This window comes from Lampetra fluviatilis, chromosome 53 (genome assembly GCF_964198595.1).
Source record: "Lampetra fluviatilis chromosome 53, kcLamFluv1.1, whole genome shotgun sequence".
Classification (NCBI taxonomy): domain Eukaryota; kingdom Metazoa; phylum Chordata; class Hyperoartia; order Petromyzontiformes; family Petromyzontidae; genus Lampetra; species Lampetra fluviatilis.
In genome coordinates, this window is record NC_136327.1 from 7,000,532 (window position 1) to 7,025,969 (window position 25,438).

Below are 25,438 nucleotides of genomic sequence, written 5' to 3' on the forward strand. Positions count from 1 at the left end.
GTGACACGAAGCATATTTAAATTGTACAGTACATGCGAGATCGTTACGGACCTTCGACCCAGCTTTTAAGGGCGCGCATTGGGTGAGCAAAGTTTTTCCGCCACTGGAGACCGTGAATCCCGCACGTACACGCGCGCGCGCGCACACACGCACGTGAACGTTTATGGCGTCGTCAACTTTATTGAAGCAGCGCCCCTCGCCAGCAACTCTCACACAGATGGCGTCACCGTCAACGCCAGAGAGAGAGGTCACGGCAGTGCCTGCGATAGCACCACAGTGCTTGCTGACAGCGCCTTGGCATTCACCGGGATTTTCCAACTCCACAAGGGTGATATGAATTGTCATGAATCAGGGTCACGGTTCGACTCAAGGATCTGTTCTTGGGGTCACGGCTGACATCAGTGGTGAGTGATACCTGAATCAGTCCTGGAACTCTCACTTTACAACCTGCACTCACAGGCATGGTGCGTGAACCCAGCCTCTCAGAATTACCGGGTCACGAGCGTGGTGAGTGCGGGTTAATTTAGGGTGACTTGGTCTTAGGTAAATATTGTAGCTTCACACCAACGTTACAAGTCCAAACGGTGTCAGGCTTACAAGATGCATGACTACCAAGCCCATGAGAAACGCACCCGGTGCTTGAACCCAGACTCTCAGAATTACCGGCTCATTGTCTCAAAAAAGGCATTGAACGACTGGGAATCGGCCAAAGTGTGGGTTTGAACACAGGATCATAGATTGCTGGCTCAGCGAGAAGCACCCAAACCCAGGGCTTGAACCCAGATGTTTTGCGACATAACCTCAGCGTCTCAATTTAAACACCAGGTCTTTGAAAATCACCCAGACCTAGGGCATGAACACAGAGGCAATGGCGCAGTGTTGCAATAAAAAAAAGTTTGCTTCCTGAGGGATACATATACCCAGGGTTTGAAACCACACCCTTATAGGTAGGTGATGGTTTAGTCACTCAACAGAAGACGAATATTCTAGACAAAAGCATTGAATTTGGAATTAATACCTTCATAGATACTGGCTGGCTCATTCTAACATAAATATCAGCCCCTATGAGCCACTGATCAAGCTCTCCATTCTTGACAATGTCCTTAATTTCCGACAAAAAGCAGTATCCGGGTGGCAAACACCCTTCACGCGAACACTTGAGGTTATGTGCTGAATCTCACCAAAATCTCACATTCAAGGACCGGCCGCCGCCATCATTGCCATGGTAACATCCACGATTGGACAGAACCAGGTTGAGTGGGAGAGGGCATCGGCCGTGGTCTTATATAATTTACGACTAAATTACCCTGCATGCACCCAATCTCGCCAGATCTCGGATAACAAGGAGAGTTCACTATGAGACCTCCTTTAGCAGTTGGAAAATATAGTAATAGGTTTTTACCCTTTTAAACTGGTACAAAACTGACACCTTTATACAAGGCATCATGTTTGCAATAACCACAACACAAGTAGTCAAAATGCAAACAAAAAGAAACAACTCTGATGATGATAATGATATGCACTGTCCTTGAAGTTGATTGGTCCACACCCGAGACAGCTTTCCTTAGAGCCTAGTCTCCATTGGTGTTGGACCAGATGACACCAGAAGGCGTAAAACTCAAAAACAGTGCACTATCAGAGTATTGAGAGCTCGGGGTAAGCATTTACACTATGAGACCTCCTTTACCAGTGGCAAAATATAGTAGTAGGTTTTTACCCTTTAAACTGACTACTTGTGTTGTGGTTATTGCAAACATGATGCCTTGTATAAAGGTGTCAGTTTTGTACCAGTTTAAAGGGTTAAAACCTACTACTATAACGGAGAGTTCGGCCTGGTTTGCATGTGCATCGGAGACTGCCTGGGAATAGCAGGTGTCGTAGGCTTGGGCTAAGAGGTGACCAGGAGATATTGCGGTACAAGCAATGGACTATTGAATCCATCCGTGCGGAGCTTTAGAGCGTTTACCCTCTTGTGTGTGGTGGGTTTTTTCTGGGTTCTCCGGTTGCTTCCCACACAAAGTGGAATGCTCATGAATGAGATTGGTGAAGCATTGCAACGCACAAATCTCCTAAAACAAGTCTTGAGACTCACTGAGATATTCCTCATCGATGATGGCATATAATTTGGTTTGTAATTTGGATTCGTTCGGATATTTCGTGATTTTTCTGGGTTATTTGTTTCAATTTTTGTTGATTATTTATCAGACATTCGATTGCGATGTTGTGGAGCTGACAACTCAAGCGTGTCGCTGCACCCGGTCTAACATCAGCTTCGCTGTGCATGCGACCAATAAACTTCGATTGATTGTAATGCCGAAACCGCTCCAGAGTTCGCATGTCTTGAATCAATGCCGCTGAAATTATGCATTCGCAAAGGGCCGTGCGGCTGATGGATTGTGTAAGGCACACTTTCATTGTTTATGTGATTTATTTTGTCATTTATATTCTCCACGACACTTACGATTTTTTTTTACTCATAAGCTTATTTCTGTTTTACAGCAGCTATGGTGTAACTTGAGGCGATGTATATCGAGGCATTCAAGAGTTCAAGTTATCATTGCATATTTTACCCGATTTCATATTTGAATATGTGTGTACCATGTTTTAATGCCCCCTTGAGTGGGGGCGATACTACATTTCAAATAAAACCTTTAACCTTGAAATAAATTGAATGACTATTTAATGAACAATATATTCAATCATTATCACGATAATTTTGTCAGATTAATGACGATGAGATGAAGTAGAACAAGATGCGTGGATTACAAGCCCATGATAAACCGCTGGTCAGTGTAGGCTGGTGAAGTGGTGGGGGATTGGGAGTCTTGCTAGGACTCGTTCAGATATCGTTTGTCAATTATGCCAGCAATGCATGGCCTGGAATCAAACTCAAGCAACAAGGTTCATAGTGGAGGGCGCCAATCCATTGTGCCACCACTTATCTGCAAGATGTACCGTACGTGTGTGAGAGGATGACCCCAGTAGATGTCACAAAACTACTTTGGAAGCCGCTTCAGTTGGCCTCTTTATCCACACTAGGGGCACACATTTTACATGACCTGCGAAGAGTGTTAGTCACATGTCAAAGAAGACAAAAAAATGTTTAAAAGTCTCATCGCTGGAATTTTGCCAAAATGAAAACGAAAATGTAACATAGTGGACGTGTTTCGATTTAAAGCTTTCGTGACTGCAGGGATTCATATTCTTGATTCTTTCGTGACTTTACCGAAAGAACCAAGAATATAGTGGACGTGGTTGTGTGTAGTCAATGGTGGCCGGACTGGGACCAGCCACTCACTACATTTAAGGACCTGGTCTAATCACCACTCAGTCTATGGGAATCTCTGGGTTATCATATAAGTCGATGAGACTGTGTGAAATATATTTGTGATCAGCCTGAGATCACTAACTCAGTCCACTTGAGAAAATCCGGTTTAATGGCAGTTGGGTAGCACAAAACACAAATTTAGAGCCCAGGATCTCAGAAGGTCGAAGGCTCAGCGTCACTGACCTCTGATCCAGTTGCACCAACTCAAAACCTTTAACAATTTTATAGCGAAGCGTATGCCGCCACACTAAACGAACTGAGCAAATAACGTACAGTGCAGGTAGGCGTTGTAGCTGTGTCAATAGGAGCGTGGACCCTAAATGCGCATGCGAGGTTTTGTCACGTCCCCACCTCGTCGTATAAAAGCGTCCAACCTCCACGTCGAGGCCCCTTTTGCACGCGCAACGGACATCGACCCGGCTGCGAGAGAGGAGAGGCTTAACGTGACGTTAACAGAGAGAGAGAGAGAAAGGGCAACCGATTCTCAAGGGGCCATGGCTGCTCACTTCACGAGGCTTATTTCGGCCAAGAGGGCCACGATGGTGGTGGCCGCTGGCTCCGTGACCGCCGCGCTGCTGATGAATTCCAACGGGGACGTGGCCGCCGACGGTAGCGGCTCTCGCAGGAAACTCTTTCCTCCCAGGTAATGTTGTGGATTTTTTTGCATTATGTGAGGGGGCGGGGGGGGGGGTAGGGAGGGGTTGATGGATCACGTTAAGGTTGCCACCTGGCCTGGGTTTCCCGGGATCGTCCTCTTTTTTGGGGCGGGTCGCCATCATGGGAAATCTCTCCCAAGCCTTTTCTAGACGTTTAAAACGGCCCCCCCGTTGTCAGTTGCGGTTAAAAAATGCACCGCTCGAAAATGATGGATTTGCAACGCAGTTCTGCACCTACTCCGGCATCACGAGATATTCTACCTTCTTCTTCCCATGATACGTCCAAGTTTGTGTTGGTGTTATACCTCAGAGGTGACAACCCTCGATCACGCAGATATTTATATGTGGGTGTGCATGATCATAAAAAACTGTTGCGCTTCAATTTTGTGGTGGTGAAGGTGCATTTCGGTAAGTACGTTTTTCTTGTCGAATTATATTCCATGGCAAAGTTTTGACTCTAATCACCATCCCCGTCTTGTGAGTGGAACTTCTCTCGCCGCACCTGTTGCCACCCACGTGTTGAAACACTCAACAAAATAATGTCGAATAACAAGGTAAGCCACGTGTGATTTAAAATGGGTCCTCATGTATTTCAAGTCGGAGGTCACCAATGACTGCACAAAATAACAATGACATCGAACTTGTTTCTGCACTTGGGCTAAAATTCCAGCTCTGATAATTTAAACGTATTGGTTTGACTTTCGTCTGAAGAACACCTACTCGCAGTGGCAGCGTGTGCGACAGTGCTGCCCCGACTTAGATGCAACAGAGGTCACCTTAGGGGATCTGGACGGTAGCTCGGGTGATATCTGCTTTTGGGGGCAATTCTCAAACGTGAAGGGATGCACTCCTTGACCGCTCCACTGTTAGTTTCAATCACCTGCCGCTAAAACACGCTGTTCATTAAAAAAAACTTTTTATAAATATCAATGCCTAATGTTTGTTTGACTTTCGCCAAAACAATACGCAGAAGAGATGCCTGTAAGTTTCAAGTATGGTATGGTACAGGTTACCGAGACTGGCATTGTAGTGGCACTCAGAGGTAATGTATTTGTTTAGCTAGGCGTGAGAATTCAAGTGCCCAGGAAAGTCTCATTTGCAAGACTTACCTGGGTCATTAAAATGGAAAAAGCAAAACGACTAAAATAACGTAAATCAATGAAGCAAATAGAAATAATTGCAAAAGCAACTGTAACAAATGACAAATCTAAAACATTGCACAAACGAACGTTGCATGTACGTATGCTGAACTTCATAGGTGGGACAAAGTCATTGTTATGCAAGTCCAAGTCGAGTCGCAAGTCATCAAATTCATGACTCGAGTCTGACTCGAGTCCAAGTCACATGACTCGAGTCCACACCTCTGCTGAACTTATTTTGCGCAGTATGTAGCCAACCGTGCTTTCTCTCTTCGCTTCATGACACATAGATCGAACAGTACGATGAAGACGTGAAGCCAGATGGCAATGATCGGACTGTAATAGCGGCCTTTAAAAGCCCAATGCCAACCGAATAATGAAGCCGAGAGCAAAAGCCAGAGGGGATAGCGATGGGGATTGCAAGAGCAGTCCTTGAAGGTGAAGCCAGCGTAACAAGGGGATCTAGCAACAGGAAGGAAGCGATGACGACGTGCGGTAGCATCGACATATTCCAAGATAGTCTCTTAAGGTCACCTTGAAACGTTGACCCCTAGTTGACCTTGTCCTAAATTTGTCCGGTACAGCTCCGACTACCCAGACCTCCGCAAGCACAACAACTGCATGGCTCACAAGCTGACGCCGGCGCTGTACGCTCTGCTGCGCGACAAGACCACACCCAGTGGCTTCACTGTGGACCAGTGCATCCAGACCGGGGTGGACAACCCGGGGCATCCATTCATCAAGACCGTGGGGATGGTGGCCGGGGACGAGGAGTCCTACGAGGTTCGTCTTAGGGGGTGGAGGGGGGGGGGTGTATGCAATGGCCTGACTCCTTCGGCGCAACGCCAACAGTCAGCTGCACGAGCGGACTGCTATCTATGTGACCTTTTTTTGCAGTGACGTGCGGTGAGGTCAAGGGCTGGGGAGGCACTGGCTCGTGTCGGAGCCAAATTCACACACTGAGAGGGGCGTGGTCTCACGGAGGGGGCGTGTCCTCACTGAAGGGGCGTGTCCTCACTGAGGGGGGCGTGTTAGACACGGAACCCTCAGTGAGGCAGATGTGATAGCTGCCTCCCCTGGTGATTTTTAATTTGCAGTTTCATGACGAGACCAGCGAGCCTAAACATCTTTATACACATACGTGAAATAAGTTACCTGGAGTATGGAAGGCGAGGACATGAAATAAAGGGGTCTACAAACATTACATTGGTGACATACTGAGATAGTAACAGGCACGCACTTATTGCCCGCGTTCCATCCAGTTACTGAGGGGTTGCGCAATCAGAGGGGAGGCTGAGCTCGTCGCTGCCTCACCTCTCGTCTCTTCCTGTATTTGCAGCGGAGCTCCGCAAATTTTGCGATTTTGACTATAAAAATGATTCGAATCGTACAGCAATGACATTTATAACACAGATCAGTGGAAAAATATTAATATTTATTTGATTATTCTTTTTTTACTTTCTGTAACAGCTATTTTCATTGGAGTATGACAGGTGAGGCTCTGCCTCCCTTGCCTCCCCTGACCGCACGTCCCTGCTTTTTTGTTGTTGCTAACATCAAAATGATGAACTCGTGAGAATAGATGTTTGAATTTTGACTCAGGTGTTTTACCCTTTCTGCAGGGCCCTTTACCCTTTCTGCAGGGCCGGATTAAAGTTCTTGTAGGCCCGATGCACTTCTGTTTCGTTAGGCCTTCTTCAGTAATAACTTTCCACCAGTTGGCACTGCTGCTACCCCATGTTACTACCACCGCTGTCGCTCGCTTGTTTCACGCGGTACTTTGCCCAGCCGCTGGACAGATGCCGTCGCTGCTGACACGTTCGTTGTTTCGTCTGTACCTTTGTTTGATGGGGAGCGCGCTGCGCGCCGCAGATAATCATATTTTAATTTTAAACACCGTGCCTATCGTTGCTCGATAAATATATTCATTCAAGAAGATGTCTTGGTTACATTTTTTTAAAATAATACAAACAAAAAAACACGGTCAAAAAATGTTTTTCGTAGGGCCTAGGCACGGTGACCACTGTGCCTATTGGATAAAACAGTGCCTTTCTGTCAAGATGTTCAAACACCAAATCGATACCATTTGCAAGGCATCATGTCTGCATTAACCACACGCACATGTCAGTGCCGGATAATCCAAGTTGCAAAAGTAGCGACATATGCTACGGGCTCCGCACTTTCAAGGGCCCCCCGCTAAATGCTTTCAAGATATCAATTCCGGTTCAGTGATTCTGCACTTGCTCTATTATTATAGTACTATACTGCCTTCAACTTTTCTGAACGACTGGGTGTTTAAGGTTAGCGATTTGTCGTATTATCTGGCTGTATAGCAAATGAAAACATACAATTACTTTACTTTGCAAGTAAAAAAAAAAGTGTTTTAATATTTTAGCGTTGTTTTATTTAGGGCTCATTTATAACATATGCTACAGGCCCCGCACTAGCTTAATCCAGCACTGGTACCTCTTGGTGAACATGCAAACATTCCCTGATAATATTCGCATGGTCTTTGAAACTGATTGGCCTACACCAGGATGCTGATGTCACATGACACGCGAGGATTGATATTAGGACAGGCCTTGGACACGATCGTTGCTTTTGTGTCTATAAAATACCATTTTTTGTGTCGTGTCGCTCTTATCGTTTGAACTGAAGTATTCTGGGTGGCAGAGCGAATGAGAAATGCTGACCCCACTGTGTGGAACAAAGGTCACCTGAAGGGCTCTCAGAGGTAGCTCTGTGATGCCTTCTTCTGCGGGCCGTTCTCTTCACTGGAAAGGATCGCAAATGCTCTGCGCCAAAATCGGAATGGAGTATTCGTCTCGGGACGCGTTGCTGATAACACAATCGGGGCAAACTTGGGGTAAAAATGACAAGAAATAAAATGTTGAACGTTATCCTAGCTACGGGAAAAAGACGACCATTCACACAACGACGTGGCAAAGGTGCGTTTCTGTAATCACCGAGTGGCTGGGTTCATCGTTATTCGCAGGTGTTCGCCGATCTCTTCAACCCCGTGATTAAGGAGCGGCACAACGGGTACGACCCCAACACGATGACTCATCCCACCGACCTCGACTCCAGCAAGGCAAGTTACCCCATTCACGGCGCCCTTGAGAATCCTCTACCCTCTGCTGGATGAAACTGCCGATGCATCCACCTCCGCAGAGTTGTGAGGCTGCTGCATAACAAATGAATGCATTTAAAATAAAATTTACTTTTCAAACACATTCTTTTGACTATTTTTATTTTACCGGATAAGGCCGACTGAGTTATATTGCGCTTTTTCATTAACGACCTGGCTATCACAAATGATAGCTCAACGAAGTGGCTTATCACGTGGACATTTATAGCAGCCACGCGACCACGGAGAGAACATACAGTACAAACTCCATATACACAGCAGGCGTCGGGGTCAGGATCGAACCCCCGACCTCCTGTATACCAGGCGAGGTAGTTAACATATCCTAACCACCGTGGCGCTTAGGGCACTTAGTCTGGCTACTCAATTTTCTGGATAAGATTTTGCCAGTTACCAATATTTCCAGGTTACCCGTAAAATTATGCTTCTAATTGTTATTTAATAGACATTTCTCTCCCCTCTCCGCTTACATCTACACCCACACACACACATCTCCACCCACGCACACACACACACATCTCCACCCACGCACACACACACATCTCCACTCCCACACACACATCTCCATCCACTCACACATCACCACCCACTCACTCACACACACATCACCACCCACTCACACACACACATCACCACCCACTCACTCACACACATCTCCACCCACTCACACACACACACACATCTCCACCCACTCACACACACACACACATCTCCACCCGCTCACACACACACATCACCACCCACTCACTCACACACATCTCCACCCACTCACTCACACACATCTCCACCCACTCACTCTCACACATCACCACCCACTCACACACATCTCCACCCACTCACACACGCATCTCCACCCACCCACTCTCACACACACACACACATCTCCACCCACTCACTCTCACACATCTCCACCCACTCACACCCGCGCACCTACACCCACAAATAAATACCCCCACTAACCCCCAACGGCTGTGACCCCCCCCCCCAGCTCAGGAACGGCGTCTTCGACGACCGCTACGTGCTGTCGTCACGAGTGCGGACCGGCCGCAGCATCCGTGGCCTGGGTTTGCCTCCCGCATGCTCGAGGGCCGAGCGGCGCGAGGTGGAGCGTGTCGTGGTGTCCGCCCTGGCCGGTCTCAAGGGGGATCTCAACGGCCAGTACTTCGCGCTGGCCACGATGACTGACAAGCAGCAGCAGCAGCTGATCGATGTACGTGTCCGAGATCAGACCATGATCTTATCCAGAATCGACACAACATCTCTCGCGATGCAACCACCTATCTGGCTGCCGCACACGAACTGACTTTTGTAACTCCACACGCACGAGGATTTGTACGTGAGAATCAGAATGTTTATTTCCGCCGGAGGAATCCGATGAGCCATAAAGCTCTTTTCTCTCGGATGTCCAGCGGTGTAGGGCGCACGCTTGCACGCCTCGGCAACGCCAAATCGCCTTGCGCCACGTCACAGTTCTGCTTTAGTTGAGCCAAGGGGACCCCTGGTGGCAGCTTCCCCTGCGCGGCACGAAGCGTGCGCAGCAAGGGCCTCGCAAGAGGGCATTCGTCAACCCTCTGCACGGTGGACATCCTCTCGAGCGTGCTCGCTCCTCAGGCCGCCACTCCACCGTTGGGCTCAATCATCGAATACCATCCCCTCTAGTGGCGTGTGCTGCACAATCTCAATTCTATGTATTAATCCCCGCCTTGCATTTCTTCTCGAATCCACGTGTTCCTCTTTGCCCCTTCCGACGGGCATCCTCGATTGTCTAGCAAACTAGTTGTCCGTGACTTTTGTTCTTGCTCACATGCATCTTGAGCCCCCACATTATGTCATTCTTTCTTGATTTGAAGCTTTCGTGACTGCAGGAATTACTCTTTGGCTCTTTCGGTAAAGCCACGTAGGGGGAAAAAAATAATAATAATAAATAAATAAATAAACTATTATATTTTTTCTTTATACGTGAATTTACCGAAAGAACCAAAGAGTATCCTTCTTTGTTAAGTTATTCAATCATTTACCGGAATTTCATTTCTATCAATCACGAGCATGACAAGCAGTAGTCAATCCCCAAATGCAAGGTGGCGTTTTTTTTAAGGGACCGTCTATGCCAACGGTGGGCAACCTGCGGGCGAGATGCGTCCCATGTCACCCCTCATGCTGGTCTGGTCTCACTGTGTTTCACACGTCGGAGGCGTTCGCGAACGATATTATCCATAAATGAAGTTTTTGGGCTCGATGGCGTCAATTTAAACGCGTCGCAAAACCCGCCACGATCTTCAGGCGACACATCTCTGGCTGTCGCCTGATGATGCTCGCTGCAATTACTGACGAAACGTCGTACTCTATTTGTAAAGGTTGTGGGTTTACTCTCCAACACATAACCGGTGTGTGCTGTCCTAGTAACGAATTAACACGTTTTGTTTACGTGACAAACCTTACTAATTGGCTGTGTCGGGTGGTGGCGGGTTTAACGACACATTTACGAGATTTCACTCAACAAATCCCTCTATTTATGGTCTAAGTGTGGCTCGGGTGATGATGTTTAGTGCAATAAGCACGAGTTCAAGCTTTCGGCCCACTGAGGCGGAGGAGGGTCGCCCACGTGACCGGCCGACTCGTCTGGGTTACCCATCACTGCATCTTACACATCCCCCCTCCCTCCATCCCTCATGTGCCTCTTCCCCAAGGACCACTTCCTCTTTGACAAGCCCGTGTCTCCCCTGCTCACGGCCTCGGGCATGGCTCGCGATTGGCCCGACGCACGCGGCATCTGGTGAGAGTTTCACGCTCACCACAAAAAAACATTTGCAGCGTCCTCCACACGCCGTGATCGGCTCGTGGGTGTTGTGTGACAGTACTTGACCACGATGGTCACTGCTGGGCATCTTTGTAAAAATATATTTGTATGTCATCGAATTTCTCCAGTAGAAATACATATTCTGATTCTGAAGGGAGGGCACAAACGTTGAATAGGAGGCCATCGCACAAACAGGAATATGCGTTTGTCCAGATTTACCGGCCATATTAATACGAAAAAGCAATGAATGTTCATCCCGATAAGGCTGTGCCACTCCTTTGTAAACGACACGATTCATAGCATTCATCAAATTGCAGCTTCATTCCTCAATCTCACTCATCTTCATAGTAATAAGGGAGCAAAGGATGAGCTCACCGCCCTTGCAATGCGCAGCGGTGAGTGATATCAGAAACGGTCATGGGGCTCCCATAGATTAACTCAGCCTTCAAATGAATACCTGTCACGGTGTGTAACCATTAGCGTTGGAAACACAAAGGCAGCCATGCATGGTGCTGGCCACGCCAGCTCACATTTTGCGCCTTTTCGGCCTGAATAGGTGCTCGCTATTTCGATTTAAAGCTTTCGTGACTGCAGGGATTAATCTTCTTGGTTCTTTCGGTAAAGTCACGTAGAAGGGAAATAATAAAATTCAAAAAAGATAAAACAATAAAATTCTCACGACGTTTCGACTGCAACACAAGCAATCATCATCAGGTGTGAAATCCACAGCAAGAAAAACATTTTCCACAACAAGAAAATGTTCTTCCACAACAAGAAAATGTTCTTGCTGTGGATTTCACACCTCATGATGATTGCTTGTGTTGCAGTCGAAACGTCGTGAGAATTTTATTGTTTTATCTTTTCAAATTTTATTATTTCCCTTCTACGTGACTTTACCGAAAGAACCAAGAATAGGTGCTCGCTAGCCTACACGCGCGTGCGTCGTCACTTTCAGGCACAACGACCAGAAGACATTTCTCCTGTGGGTCAATGAGGAGGACCACACGAGAGTCATCTCCATGGAGAAGGGAGGAAACATGAAGCGAGTGTTCGACCGCTTCTGCCATGGCCTGCAGGAGGTGAGACACCAAAAACGAATTGTCCCCCGACTGTTGGGTCAAGTACGATGAGCATGCACCTATTTAAGCACAAAGGGGCAGTGTGATCAGAAACAGGTCCGGCCGCCACGTGCACTTTGAAGCCCACGTGATGTGTTGAAGACCTGATTGGCAAGAAGTCAAAGGGCAAACCCATGTGTTGTGATCTTCTTGGTTCTTTCGGTGAAGTCACGTAGAAGGGAAGTAATAAAATAATAAAAATAAAACATAATAAAATAAAATTTTATTTTATTATGTTTTATTGTATTACTTCCCTTCTACGTGACTTTACCGAAAGAACCAAGAAGATGAATCCCTGCAGTCACGAAAGCTTTAAATCGAAATTTAAATCATGTGTTGTGAGTTAACTGACTGAGACTGGCAGATGCACTGCCTGTGCGCTCCACTCACCTACCAGAGGAGCTAATCGATTGGACTGTGTCCAAATCTTTAAACGATCTCTGAGCCCCTCAAATCATCCAGGCTGGTTAAAAATCCAAGATGTATCGTAGGCAGGTCAGCCTTAATGTTTCAAGCCAGCGGTGGTGTTCATGTAAGAGGGGTCCACGTTTCGCACGCATAGGGTCGACCGATGCTGTGTAGGAATTCCTCCACTCACTCGGCGACCACCCCATAACTCGTGCAGAGTTGCGAGGGTGGTGGTGTTCGATGACACAAATTTCACGGGCATGTAAACTAAAAACTTTTTTTTTTTACCAGGTTAGGCCCACTGAACTATGTAGCTCTTTTTCAGAAGCAACCTGGGCCATAAATGGTAGCTCAACGAAGTGGCTTATTATGAGGACATTTATAACAGCCAAATACACTAAAAGCATGTTTCTACATGTGGAGGGGGGGGGGGTGGAACGGAGGACCCGGAGAGAGAGACACGCAAACTCCAAACACACAGCAGGCGTCAGGGTCGGGATCGAACCCACTCCTGTATACCAGGCAAGGTAGTCAACATCTCCTAGCCACCGCGGCATGTGCTTTGTCGTGGTGAGGCCAGGGCCTGTGCTGGACCACCCAACCGTCTCCTTGCCCACCGCGTGATCATTTGTGGGACGTCTTCCGTTGCCTCCCCACAGGTGGAGCGTCTGATTAAGGAGCGTGGCTGGGAGTTCATGTGGAACGAGAGGTTGGGTTACATCCTCACGTGCCCCTCCAACTTGGGCACAGGCCTGCGTGCCGGGGTGCACATCAAGCTGCCGCACCTCAGCAAGGTGAGGGTTCAGAGGTCACCTCTAACTATGAATACACTGACGTTGTTCTTCGCTGAAAAGTGCACGAAGAAGCACTACGTTGCGCTGAGAGTTAAAGGTGTAATGTGAGGATATATCCGGGTCGCTGACGGATCACAACTCGTCACGATGATTGGCTCTGCCGGTCCTGGTCCATAGCCAATGGGCGGAAGCCTAGGGGCGTGGCCCTGACGTAATGGGAAGGTGACAGCTGTAAGTAGATGATTGGTTCTGCTAGCTTTAGCCACAGCCAATGGGGAGACGAGTCAGGGGCATGGTCCCGGGAGCCTACGATGGAGTCTGGAAGATTCCATAGAGGCTAACCAGGATTGGTGGAAAGGTACCACGTGACCCGGGTATTAAATAGGAGTGGAGACGAACAACACGTGGTCAGAACTGGAACGAACGGAGGGAGAGGCCACGCGAGAGCGGGGGTCCAGGCTGCCACGTGGCTGCGCACGTCTCTCTCTCTCTATCCCTCTCACGCTGTCTGTCAGCAGCGTGAAGGAGTGTTGTAAAGAAAGACCGGATTCCAGAAGTCGCTTCCACGACCTTTATTACAAAGGTAAGCGGGTTCGGTCAGCAGACGTCACTCGAAGTGACGACGACCGCTGGTCGAGACCATCGACAGAGTTGCAGCCAGATGAATGAACGTGCCCGTGAGGATGTCCGCAGCAGAGATGGAGCGACGGAATCAGCACCGTGTGCAATCCGGAGCTAGGCGGATCGGTGCCCCACGTGACCGTAAGTTGATGGCGACGGCTCGTGGGAGGCCTTTATCCAGCAGTGGATTGATCATGGCTGACCGTGTCCCGCAACTCCCCCCCCCCCCCACCCACCCACCCACCTTTCAGGACAAGCGATTCTCCCAGATCCTCGACAACCTGCGCCTGCAGAAGCGCGGCACGGGCGGAGTGGACTCGGCCACCACGGGCGACACCTTCGACATCTCCAACCTCGATCGCCTGGGGAAGTCCGAGGTGACTTCACAGGGTCGCCGCGACAGCGCGACACCGCGATATGTCGCACCGTTCAGGATCCGCGATAATCGTATCGTCCTGTTCGCACAAGCTCGTCAGGTCGTCATGATCTTCGTTAACGCTCATTGCTTCAATAAACAAATATATTTAATGGCAAAATATGTATGGCAACCTCTGTCCAGGCCATAAAAAACCTGCTTAGCTTCTGAGATCAGATGAGATCGGCAGCAATTCCACGTCATTCGGTCAACATCGGTAAAGACAAAGGTGCCGATGACGACGTAGACTACATCGCCGATGTTGGCGATGACGGTGATCTGATGATGGATGATGGTGATGTTGGTGATGACGGTGATCTGATGGTGATGATGATGTTGATGCTGATGTTGGTGATTACAGTGATCTGATGATGGATGATGGTGATGATGATGTTGATGTTGGTGATGACGGTGATCTGATGATGGTGATGGTGATGCTGATGTTGACACCTCACTTTGCGTAGGTGGAGCTGGTACAGGTCGTGGTCGATGGAGTGAACTACCTCATTGAGTGCGAGAAGAAGCTGGAGAAAGGACAGGAGATCCGCGTGCCACAGGCACTGCAGAACTCCCCGCGCAAGTGAAGATGGGATTGTGAGCCATCGAATCGAGCGTCGGGGGTTTAGTGAAACGGTGGATGGGTTAGTATGCTGCTCAGTGGGGTAATCGCCATAATAGTGAATAGTAAGCCAGCGGGTGGGCTCATGGTGGTTGGGACGGTGAGCTATTGAAACAGCCAGTGGGGACGTGACCAGTTTAGTGAATGGTCGATGATCTAGTAAGTTACTGAATGAGATAACATCTGATTGTTGCATTATTGAGCTGATGGATAGGCTAGAGATTTGGAGGGTGGAACCGTGAACTGACGAGTGGGATATTGAGCTTGTGAATTAGCCAGTTGGCTGGTGAAAGGTTCAAGTAAAATTGCGAGTGGATCTGTCAGTTGCTGAATAAGATACATGAGCGAGCATATGACCGAGTGAGCTCCCGAACGGGACAGTGAGCTGACAAAATGTCTGGCGAGTTGGTACGTACATGCAGAGAAGGACAAGAATGTGGTTGAGAGGGAAGAGAGAGGAGTTGGGGATGGAATTTGAAAGTGGCTCGAAACTTGGCCCATTGCGTGAGAAACGTCGCATATGTGAATGATCAAAAAATCTAATTAAAATGATGAACGTGTTTTTAATCGAGATTTGGGGACCCTTGACCGCTGAAGGGAATTAACATTCCATCCCAATGCATTTGAATAAATTTACTCCATATTTTAAAACAATAAAACAAGGAAACTGAAGTTTTGTTGTTTTTTTCTTTCTCATTTATGTTTTGTACTGCAGACTCACACTATCGTTCGGGGCAAAAACGTGTCTTCAATGTGGGGGGGCATAAGCAAGTATAGTAGTAGCAGAGTATTTGGAGACAGGAATGCCCTGTCCCTCGTATGCACGGGTTTCTCCAAACACTTGAGTTTCCTACAAAAGAAAGAAAAAAAAAAACTTCAAAGAAGAATTCACCAAACATCCCAAGCAGGGCACTCTTGCCAATGGATCCTTCGGTTCAATGGGCGCTATCAGAGTAACGACTTATCACGTCATATATTTTTTTTAAGTCCAAAGAGCTTTAATGTCATTAGTTACGGGCGTTTGCCAATCCACTGCTGGACGAACGCCTCTGCGGTGTTCGTCATGAAGGCCGTTTGGGCAATTCCCCCCCCCCCCTGCATTGGTCAGCGCAGGTTGTCGAAGCGAGGGTGGAGTGAAGATTTCAGGACACCGGTTCTGATATCACTCGCCGCTGGTGTTATAGTCCGAGGCAAAATTTTAACTCGGGTAGTGCGCTCACCGCTGCTCAACCACTCTCCATGTTTTATATATATACTTGCTGAACTACCCGGCTTCACCTAGGGACTTGGATCCAACCATGCCCGGCCGCCTTAGTTTCCCCAGTGGCGATGTTCACACACCACACCAGTTACTCGTTTGAGGCTGAGTCGACCTAGCGGAGGCCCAGGACCGGTTGAAATAATCGTCACCGGTGTGTGGCCGTGTGCGGGAATCGAACTCGAGTCGCCGGGTTCGTAGCGCGGCGCGCTAACCACTACACTACAATGCGTTACGCTTCCACACGCGCGGGTCACATGACAGATCTGACGTCACAGCTCACCTACCGTGCAAAAAATAAATTCATTATTGAGCTCCCCCCCCCAAAGAAAAGTGTATTTTCATACTTTTTGCATGGTGTACAGTCTGGAAAGTACCCACATGGCAAATTTCAAGTTTGTTGCATGTCGGGAAGTACGCTAAACATTTTGAACAGACACACATAATCACAACTTTGACTTTTATATACATGAGATGTCTACTGCACAGGATATTGGTATTTATAGTGTCGTGGTTTGTGCACTGGAATACATTTCTAGCAATCCAGGTTCGGTTACTGACTTAACAAAAGTACATTGGCATTCCGGTCTGACCCCCCCTTCTGTACAACACGGGGAGGGGGGAGCAGGGGAGACAAAGTCAACACGTGCACTTCACTCACACTGACTATACTTCACCGCAATGGCCAGTGAAGAAGGGGGGGGGGGGAGAAATAGACACGGATTTGATATCCAGGGGACTGTGAGAACTCTCTGATCTCGAGGGTATTTGGCCGACTATTTTACGCTGCTCAGACGTCTTGGAAGAGGCGAGATAAACCCCACGCTTTACCACCGCCACACGTGGACCTGCAAGTCGACTTTCGGGCGTAACCATTTCCACTGCTGGCTGGACAGAAGCATTGGGGGGGGGGAAGAGACTACAAAAAATAAAATAAAAACTTGCACCGTTCGTTCGTTTGACCGGCGACGTTTCGATTGAAAAGTCCAGGGTGCTAAACCGTTCATTCATACCACAACCAAGGCCCTGTTCAACAAGTACCACAGATGATCAAAACTCAGGCCAGAGTGATTTCCTGCTTTAATGAGCATCTCCTGTTTTGTTTACAACCCTGAACCAGTGGTGGGAGGAGGGGAGGGGCGGTTGCTGGAAATTCCATGTTCCTGTGGTGGAGCAAAGTCTATCCATAGGACAACCACTGTTGACTTCAACACAGAGTGGGACTAATTTTGACTTTTTTTTCGATTTATAGCTTTCGTGACTGCAGGGATTCATCTTCTTGGTTCTTTCGGTAAAGTCACGTAGAATGGAAATAATAAAATAATAAAAATAACAAACATAATCAAATATTCTTAATATTTTATTATTTCCATTCTACGTGACTTTACCGAAAGAACCAAGAAGGTAATTTCGACTTTATTTTAAAACCAAAATGTGGCCATAATTATTGGAGAACAAAAAAAATACTCCCCCACTATTGGACATCAATGGAGGAGAGAGAGGAGAAAAAGAGAGAGAGAGAGAGAAAAACACATTTCTTTTGAAATGCGCATGGCAAAGGAGCCCCCCCCTCCCCAACGTCTCGTAGGGAAGCGTTGTCGACTGGAAAGCGGTTCCTGTTCAGTTGCCGTGCGACGGGGCCCGATGGCTCGGAAACAAACACGGCAGGGCCACAGAGTCAACACTCTCGTCGCCCTCGCCGCCGCCTCTTCAAGCCTCGCTCTGCACCGAGCCCCCCCCCCACTGCCACTCCACTCATTGTGCTCGAGTGTTGGTTATTTGAGGGCGTTTCAAAACGTTGGCCAAGCAAGACGAGAGTACCCTGCACGGTCACTCTCTCAAACACACGTGTACGCACGCATGTACGTACGTGTGGTACGTGTGTGTGTGAGAGAGTTGCAGCTGGGGTACAGCTGGTGGTGCATCTACCGCAGGGGTGTCCAAACTTTTTGCAAAGAGGGCCACATTTGATAAAGTGAAGATGCCCGGGGGCCAATAGTTCCTTTTGACATTTTTTTAACCACAAAAGTTACGTGGAAATACACATTGTTATAAAAAAATTTCATTGTCACAATTGCCTTTATTAAATCCTTTATATTAAGTTCGCTTGCTTGCTTGCTTAGGACCGTGCAAATCTTTCGGTCGTTTATTAACCCACTTCCCGTGATCCAATCGAGCTGACATTTTGCACACAGACTCGTTGTGCGTGACAATTAATGTTCGTGAAATTTTTTTCCAAAATTTTACACTTTTTAGAACAAAAATATTATATTTAATTACCAATTGCTTAATGCTGCCATGCAATCATCTGACCCATAGGTGGCAGCCATCTCAAGCCAGAGGACGAGAGGACTCTAGCCGCCACGCATATAAAGGATTTATAGTGAAAAACTTTGTTTTTACGGGTTATACTTGTTTTTCAAATGACAATGTAACCAAATATAAGCCACTCAGGCAGACGTGAACAACTCTAAAAACGCAATTCTGCCTTTCATTCAGTCAGATAACATTGAACAAACTGTATAGAATACCTTAAATTTTCATGAGTGTTATGATGTATTTATTCTGACAGAGCTGGCGAGCCATAACTAACACATTATAAGACCAAAGCTGCGGGCCGTATGAAATCTGACCGCGGGCCGTGATTGGCCCACGGGCCGGACTTTGGACATGCCTGATCTACCGGTTATCTCAGTCTGCCGACCCATGGCACCTGGGTCTGTCCCGTGACCTCCTCTGGCAGCGGGCGTTCTACATTTCAGGTGACCTTAAAGTGCACCTGGCCTGGCACACGCGCCGTGGTGACGTCACCGCCAAAGAGTGGCGAATAGCGGTTGTTGTTTTTGTGAGTGAAAGCCACAATCAATCACCGTCAGCCATGATCTATCCACTGCTGGACGAAATCGTCCCTGCACCATCGGAATCTTTATCAGAATATTTAGACTGGAGGAAGCTGATGAGCTATGAAGATCTTTATCACAGATGTCCATACGTACCCAACCGTGATGCAGCGGTGCATCCTTTGGCTGCCACTCTGTCATTAGTCTCGACCACTGGCTATCTACTGGACATCTGTGAAACTCCTGGACATCTGTGACAAAGAGCTTCACAGCTCATCGGATTCCTCCAGTCTAAATAAGGATTCTGATTCTGAGCTCAACTTCCCAGCCATTCCACGTTCTACCAATCACAATCTTAGCAGTCCATACGAAGTCCCTAACTTGTGTACGTTCTGCAACTTCTGTAAATGTTTTCTCTCCCTATGATTTTAAGGGGCTATCTTATGGACAATTAATATTTGTGATGCCATTTAAATAATGTATAATCACGACATTATATATCGTACTTTTAAAATGGTGGTACGCGAGTCGGGCAAAGTTTGGGAACTTCTGGCATAATATCTTTTGAACGAACGCTTCAAAATCTCCGTAAACAAATTATAGTGTGGGGGTCGCAACGGGCTGTCTCTCCCGGTTAAATAAAAGGACAACGGGAAGAATTGAAACTGCGTGCGCTTAAATAAGGCCATGGCATTTACCGCCAAGTCATACGTAGAAGTCACCCAAACAGCGTAAGCTCATTGATCAACTTTTACAAGTCACGAGTGTGCTGTGTATATGGCGCATATGGGATTGGGGGTGGGTGGGAAGGGGAAGCCTTCATGAGGTCTCGTTTTTTAATATAAAAATATTTACATGTAAAATATATATAAAAAGAACACACCTGTAAAATACAGATAGACCGACTGCGAGAGAAAGAGAGAAAAGAAACCGATATACACATTTCACAAGGGAACTTTACTACTTGAAAGCACGCATTTGAGAGTGGCATTTTGGGGGCACGAGGGCCCAGTTACCATGGCGTCCGGCCCTCTCCATCCCCAAGAGGCTCTTTAAATATTCACGGTTGGAGACTTTTTTTTTGTTTGTTATGAAGGGGGGTGACGGCGGCATCGCGGGCAGCATTTATAAGGGGGAGCTGTCGGGGTTTTGGGGTTTTTTATATTATTATTTAATTTTCTTCACCGAGAAAGCGGAGGGCTCCATTTTTTCTTCTTTTCTCGGCCCCTCGGGTTTGTTCGTCCGGAGGATGTCGCGAACGTCTGTGAGTAACGTACCGCATCGCGCACAACTCACCGACGTTGTTGTATTGCAAGCGCATCGATTGTCACTGCGTGTTCACTGGCTTCCGTCAAATCAATGTGGAATTTCCACCATAGCCCAGTAAAACCATGTGCTGTGGTTACAATAAGCAAAATCGGAAAGAGTGACTCCGCGTGTCCTTCACACATTTCCTTTTTACATTTGTTTTTCCTTGAGATTTATTGCATCCTAAATGTTGTACATTTTGATTTTTTTTTAAACTACTTTTAGAAACCTTTAACTTGAATAAGGACTAATTATTGGAGCAAGGTGGAGCGGTGGGACAGTGGTTCGGGCACTGCGCTATAAACCCAGTAGCTTGTATTTCGATTCCTGGCCACGGCTAACATCAGTATTCAGTGATGTCTAACCGGTCCTGGACCTCCCCCCTTCACCCACACTGACCAGCGTGGTGAAGTATGGTTAACCTCCCCCCCCTTGACCGAAACGGCGTGGGGAGAGCTTCTTCCAGTGGAAGACTGAGCAACGGACAAATCCTTAAAATAAATTATGTACATTTATTTTAAATGCGAACAGTATTAATGTTGTTTCGCCTTGTAGCAATCTGTACTTTTTAACTTTATTAACTATAGTGGAGACGACGGTACAGTTATGGCTCTTGCTAATGAATGACAAACAATATGATAAGTGAATACGGCATGCTGATGAGTGCTAACATTTTTTAAAAAGTCAATATCTCTTTTATTGTACATTTACCATTGGGAAATATTGAGCATCAGTCTTACAAAACATTCTAGACTTACAAAACATGTTTTTTTCATTTTATACAGCTGCTGTTGATATCAATAATGATTATGATGAGCTTGATGGATGACAATAACAATACCGCACTGAATATGACGGTGATTATGATGACTCGAATGTGGATGACAGTGATGATGATCACGGCGCTAATCGTTGACGATTGCACGAAGTTAATGGCGATGCTGATGTTATTGGTGCCACAACGTAGGCGATATGTCTTGTAAATGTCGGACTGGGTTTTACTCTCCAACACACCGGTTAGTGCTGAACTCGTCACGAATTAGCACGTTCTTTTTTACGTGCCAAACCTAACTCATTGGCTGTGTCGGGTGGTGGCGGGTTTAACGAGACATTTATATAATGAACGAACAATGATGGTGTTGATGCTGCTGCTGCGGCTGATAATTACGGCAAAGATAAAATGATGCTGTTGACGACAATGAAGATCAAGATGTTGAATGCGCATACTCAAGATGATCAAGACAATGATGCCTGCTGTGCATTGCAGAATGCGAGGTCCCTGCTTGCCCTGCTGCTGCTGCTTCTGACGACCGCGAGCCTCGCCATGGCTCAGACTCAACTCTCTCCCACCAACTCCACCGGCAGTGAGTCGCGCAAATCATCACCATCACCGCCGTCGTCGTTTTGACCATCGTCACCACCACCACCATAAACCATCGTGAGAACACTGGCACGAGTTTTCACGGCTAAGGTGCTCATCACCGTCACCATCGTTTTTTAAATCCTTTATATTAAGTTCACTTGCTTGCTTGTGTGCTTACGACCGTGCAAATCTTTCGGTCGTTTTTTAACCCACTTCTCGTGATCCAATCGAGCTGATATTTTGCACACAGACTCGTTGTGCGTGTCAATTAATTTTCGTGAATTTTTTTTCTCCAAAATTTTACACTTTTTAGGATTTTTTTTATATTTAATTACCAATTGCTTAATGGTGGCAGGCAATCATCTGACCCATAGGTGGCAGCCATCTCAAGCCAGAGGACGAGAGGACTCTAGCCGCCACGCATATAAAGGATTTATAGTGAAAAACTTTGTTTCTACGGGTTAATTTTTTATGTCTCAACGTATCAACGTCGTGATGGTCATGACCATCGCCAGGAGGTCATGGGGCAGACCCAGCAGGTGCCATGGGCTGACCGACTGAGATGACTGGAAGATGCTCAGCAGCTGTAACCCCCCCTAACCGTACCCGACCACACACACACACACACAACACGCACAAAGATCCCTGTATAGTCTCGAGCAGACTGTTGGGACGAGTGCTGTTAGCGAGCACCTATGAAGGCCGGCACGGCACACGAGGGGGGGGGGGGGGGGTGGCCAGCACCACGCACGACCGCCTTTGTCTCCCCACTGGCGATGTTTACGCACCGGGTACTCATTTGACGCCGAGTCGACCTAGGGGAGGCCCAGGACCGATTCAGATAATCCTCACTGGCGCTGGTGGTCGTGAGCGGGAATCGAACTCGGGTACGCCGGGTTCGTAGCGCAGCGCGCAAACCGCTGCACTGCACACACGCACACAAAGATCAAAGATCCCCCGTATAGCCTGTAACAGACTGTAGGGGCAAGTGCTGTTAGCGAGCACCTATGAAGGCCGGAACGGTACACGAGGGGGTGGGTGACCAGCACCACGCCCAACCGCCTTTGTCTCCCCAGTGACGATGTTTACACACCGCACCAGGTACTCATTTAAGGCTGAGTCGACCTAGGGGAGGCCCAGGACCGATTCAGATAATCGTCACTGGTGTTGGCCGTGAGCGGGAATCGAACCCGGGTCGCCGGGTTCATAGCGCAGCGCGCTTACCGCTACACTACCGCTCCCCTTACACACACGCGCAAACCGCTGCACTGCACACACACGCACACACACACGCGCGCACACACACAAACGCACACACGCGCACACACGCCCGCACACACGCACGCACACACACACGCGCGCACACACACGCGCACACACACACCAGCAGTGTCCCTCGCATTTGTGTTGTGTGCGCGCTGTTTCTTTCCCTGTCGGAGCAGACTCGACTGCGGACTCGGGGTCAGGGCCGACGCTGCCCCTGCTGCCCCTGCTGGTGGCCTCCCTCCTGCTGCCCCTCGTCACCCTGGGACCTGTGCTGGCCTAGCCCGGCCTGCGCCCACGCACCCACCCACCCTCACTCACTCACTCCCCACTCAGCATCAGCAGCAGCAATGTCGGCAACAACATCGTCAGTAACAGCAGCAGCATAAGTTGTAATAAAACAAGTCGTGTTTGAGTTCGATTTGAAGCTTTCGTGACCGCAGGGATTCATATTCTTGGTTCTTTCGGTAAAGTCACGTAGAAGGGCAACAATCAAATAAAATATTATATTAAAAAAATATTATTTTATTGTTTCCCTTCTACGTGACTTTACCGAAAGAACCAATAATTAAGTGGTGTTTAGGCTGGGACGGGGGGGGGCATCAGCTATGCCATGAGCTGCCCTTCATCACTCACATCGAGTTGAGATTCTACTTTTCCCACCGCCTCCAGTCATTCACCAAGCAGCTCGGAGTTACGGCAGCAGTATCAGCGACAGCAATAATAGCAGGTGGATATGCAGGCATAAGAGCATCCCTTTAGTAGCATCATCGGCAGCAGCAGCAGCATCAGTGACATAGATCATCAGCAGCAGCAGAAGCAGCAACAGATAGCATGTTCAGCAGCGCTCGCAGCAACAGCAGTGATGGCCGAACGAATGGGCAGTTGTAGCAGCAGCAATCGACAGATGCAACAGCAGTAGCAGAATATGCAATAGCACCTGCATCAACAGCAAATGCATGGGATAGAGTGTTGCTCCCTCGCATGCGTGGGTTTCCTCCCGAGTGTTTCGGCTCTTCTCCAACATGTATACACGCTCATTAATTGGCTGAAAACATCTTTAATGTGTAGAGGATCACAGTGCTTCGGGTAATTGTCGGCCACCCGCTCACCGCCTTGGCTGTTGCCTTCCCCGCTATCTGTGGCTCTGCAGCAATCGTGAGATGCAATTTGCAAGAACGAGTGGTGAAGTATGGTCAAACCCCCCCCCCCCCCCCATGATCGACACGGTGTTGGGAGGGCCTTAATGCCTTAATCCAGCAGGCAATGGATAAGGGGCTAGAGATCATTATAAATGATACATAGCACTACACAGCCTGTAAGAGTTACGTACGGACATATGTGAGATAAAAGCGGCACATGTTCAATGTAAGAGATGATTAATCTTTTTTTTTTGCTACGTTTAAGGGATGTTTAAAATGTTATTTGTTTTTCTCCCAAAAAAATTACTAAAGAAACCCAGCCCTGTATCAGGGCTTAATTTCTCATGTAATAATTCCCCCTCCCCAAACCTACCCCACTCACTACAGCGGGCTTCGGGGAGAGGACAAGGAATATTTTCCGGAGTTCAGCCCCATACAGCTCCGATTGAAATTAAGCCCCTTGCCCCATTCGTTGTACCATAGCACTGTGTGGGCATACAGGCAGTCATCGACTTACGAACGACCGTACTTAACGAACGCCCGTACTTACGGACCAGCTTCCATGAAACAAAAACAATCGCAAATTAACGTCGATTTAGACAAACGCGAATTCGCAAAACTGATCCGCGGAACTACTTTGTTCAGAAGAGTGATCCTTCCGTGACATATAACGAGCTTAACGATGCTTCCTTTATTCAACGGTAACACGTTTCATAACACTGACCCTACGGGAATTTAAAGACAGGGCGTTGTTGTGCTCCGACTTACGAACCGTGCCGACTTATGAACGGGTCTCAGGAACGACTTAAGTTCGTGATGCCATGGCCGCCCGTATTGGGTAGCGAACAGAAGCGGCTACTTTTTTTTTAAATAATAAATTACAGCGAGGCATTTACTGCTGGCCTTAACGTTGCTGTGTCACTGCTGTAGGATTGATGCGTGCTTGTTGAAGGTGAAATATGGGGGGAAATGTAAATTTAGACTCACGAATTTCACTATTATTTTGCGGTATGCGTTCAATTTACACTTAAAAAACAAGTTAACCAAATGTAGTCGCTTTAGAAAATGCATGTTCCGTATATCGAGTTTTTTTTTTTATTGCAGTTGTAAATTATCCTGCTGCAGACGAGATGAATAACCAATTGTCGAAGCGAATATTAATCGTTTATCGCTAACGCACGCGTGCATTCACACTTTGCGGCATATATGGTAACGACTTGCACG

The 25,438-nt window shown here is 47.6% G+C and overlaps 1 protein-coding gene and 1 long non-coding RNA gene across 2 annotated transcripts; both read left to right on the forward strand.

Moving 5' to 3' along the window:
• Nucleotides 1-3,771: 3,771 nt before the first annotated feature.
• Nucleotides 3,772-15,247, forward strand: LOC144949341 (creatine kinase U-type, mitochondrial-like). Its single transcript, XM_078879313.1, has 9 exons — nt 3,772-3,971; nt 5,708-5,906; nt 8,119-8,214; nt 9,257-9,478; nt 10,956-11,041; nt 12,021-12,144; nt 13,251-13,385; nt 14,258-14,383; nt 14,886-15,247. Exons 1-9 carry the CDS (start codon nt 3,823-3,825, stop codon nt 15,003-15,005), a joined length of 1,257 nt encoding a protein of 418 aa, XP_078735439.1. The 5' UTR covers nt 3,772-3,822; the 3' UTR covers nt 15,006-15,247.
• Nucleotides 15,248-20,288: 5,041 nt separating this feature from the next.
• LOC144949343 (uncharacterized) lies at nt 20,289-24,243 on the forward strand. The gene is made up of 3 exons (XR_013640269.1): nt 20,289-20,402; nt 21,714-21,810; nt 23,252-24,243. It is a non-coding gene; the product is annotated as an uncharacterized LOC144949343 (long non-coding RNA).
• Nucleotides 24,244-25,438: the final 1,195 nt, after the last annotated feature.

Bases quoted from the DNA above. Each gene is read 5' to 3' on its own strand.
- LOC144949341 (XM_078879313.1), top strand. From the start codon at position 3,823: ATGGCTGCTCACTTCACGAGGCTTATTTCGGCCAAGAGGGCCACGATG. The intron at 5,907-8,118 runs GTTCGTCTTAGG...CGTTATTCGCAG, and splicing joins GGGACGAGGAGTCCTACGAG to GTGTTCGCCGATCTCTTCAA. The intron at 9,479-10,955 runs GTACGTGTCCGA...CTCTTCCCCAAG, and splicing joins AGCAGCAGCAGCTGATCGAT to GACCACTTCCTCTTTGACAA.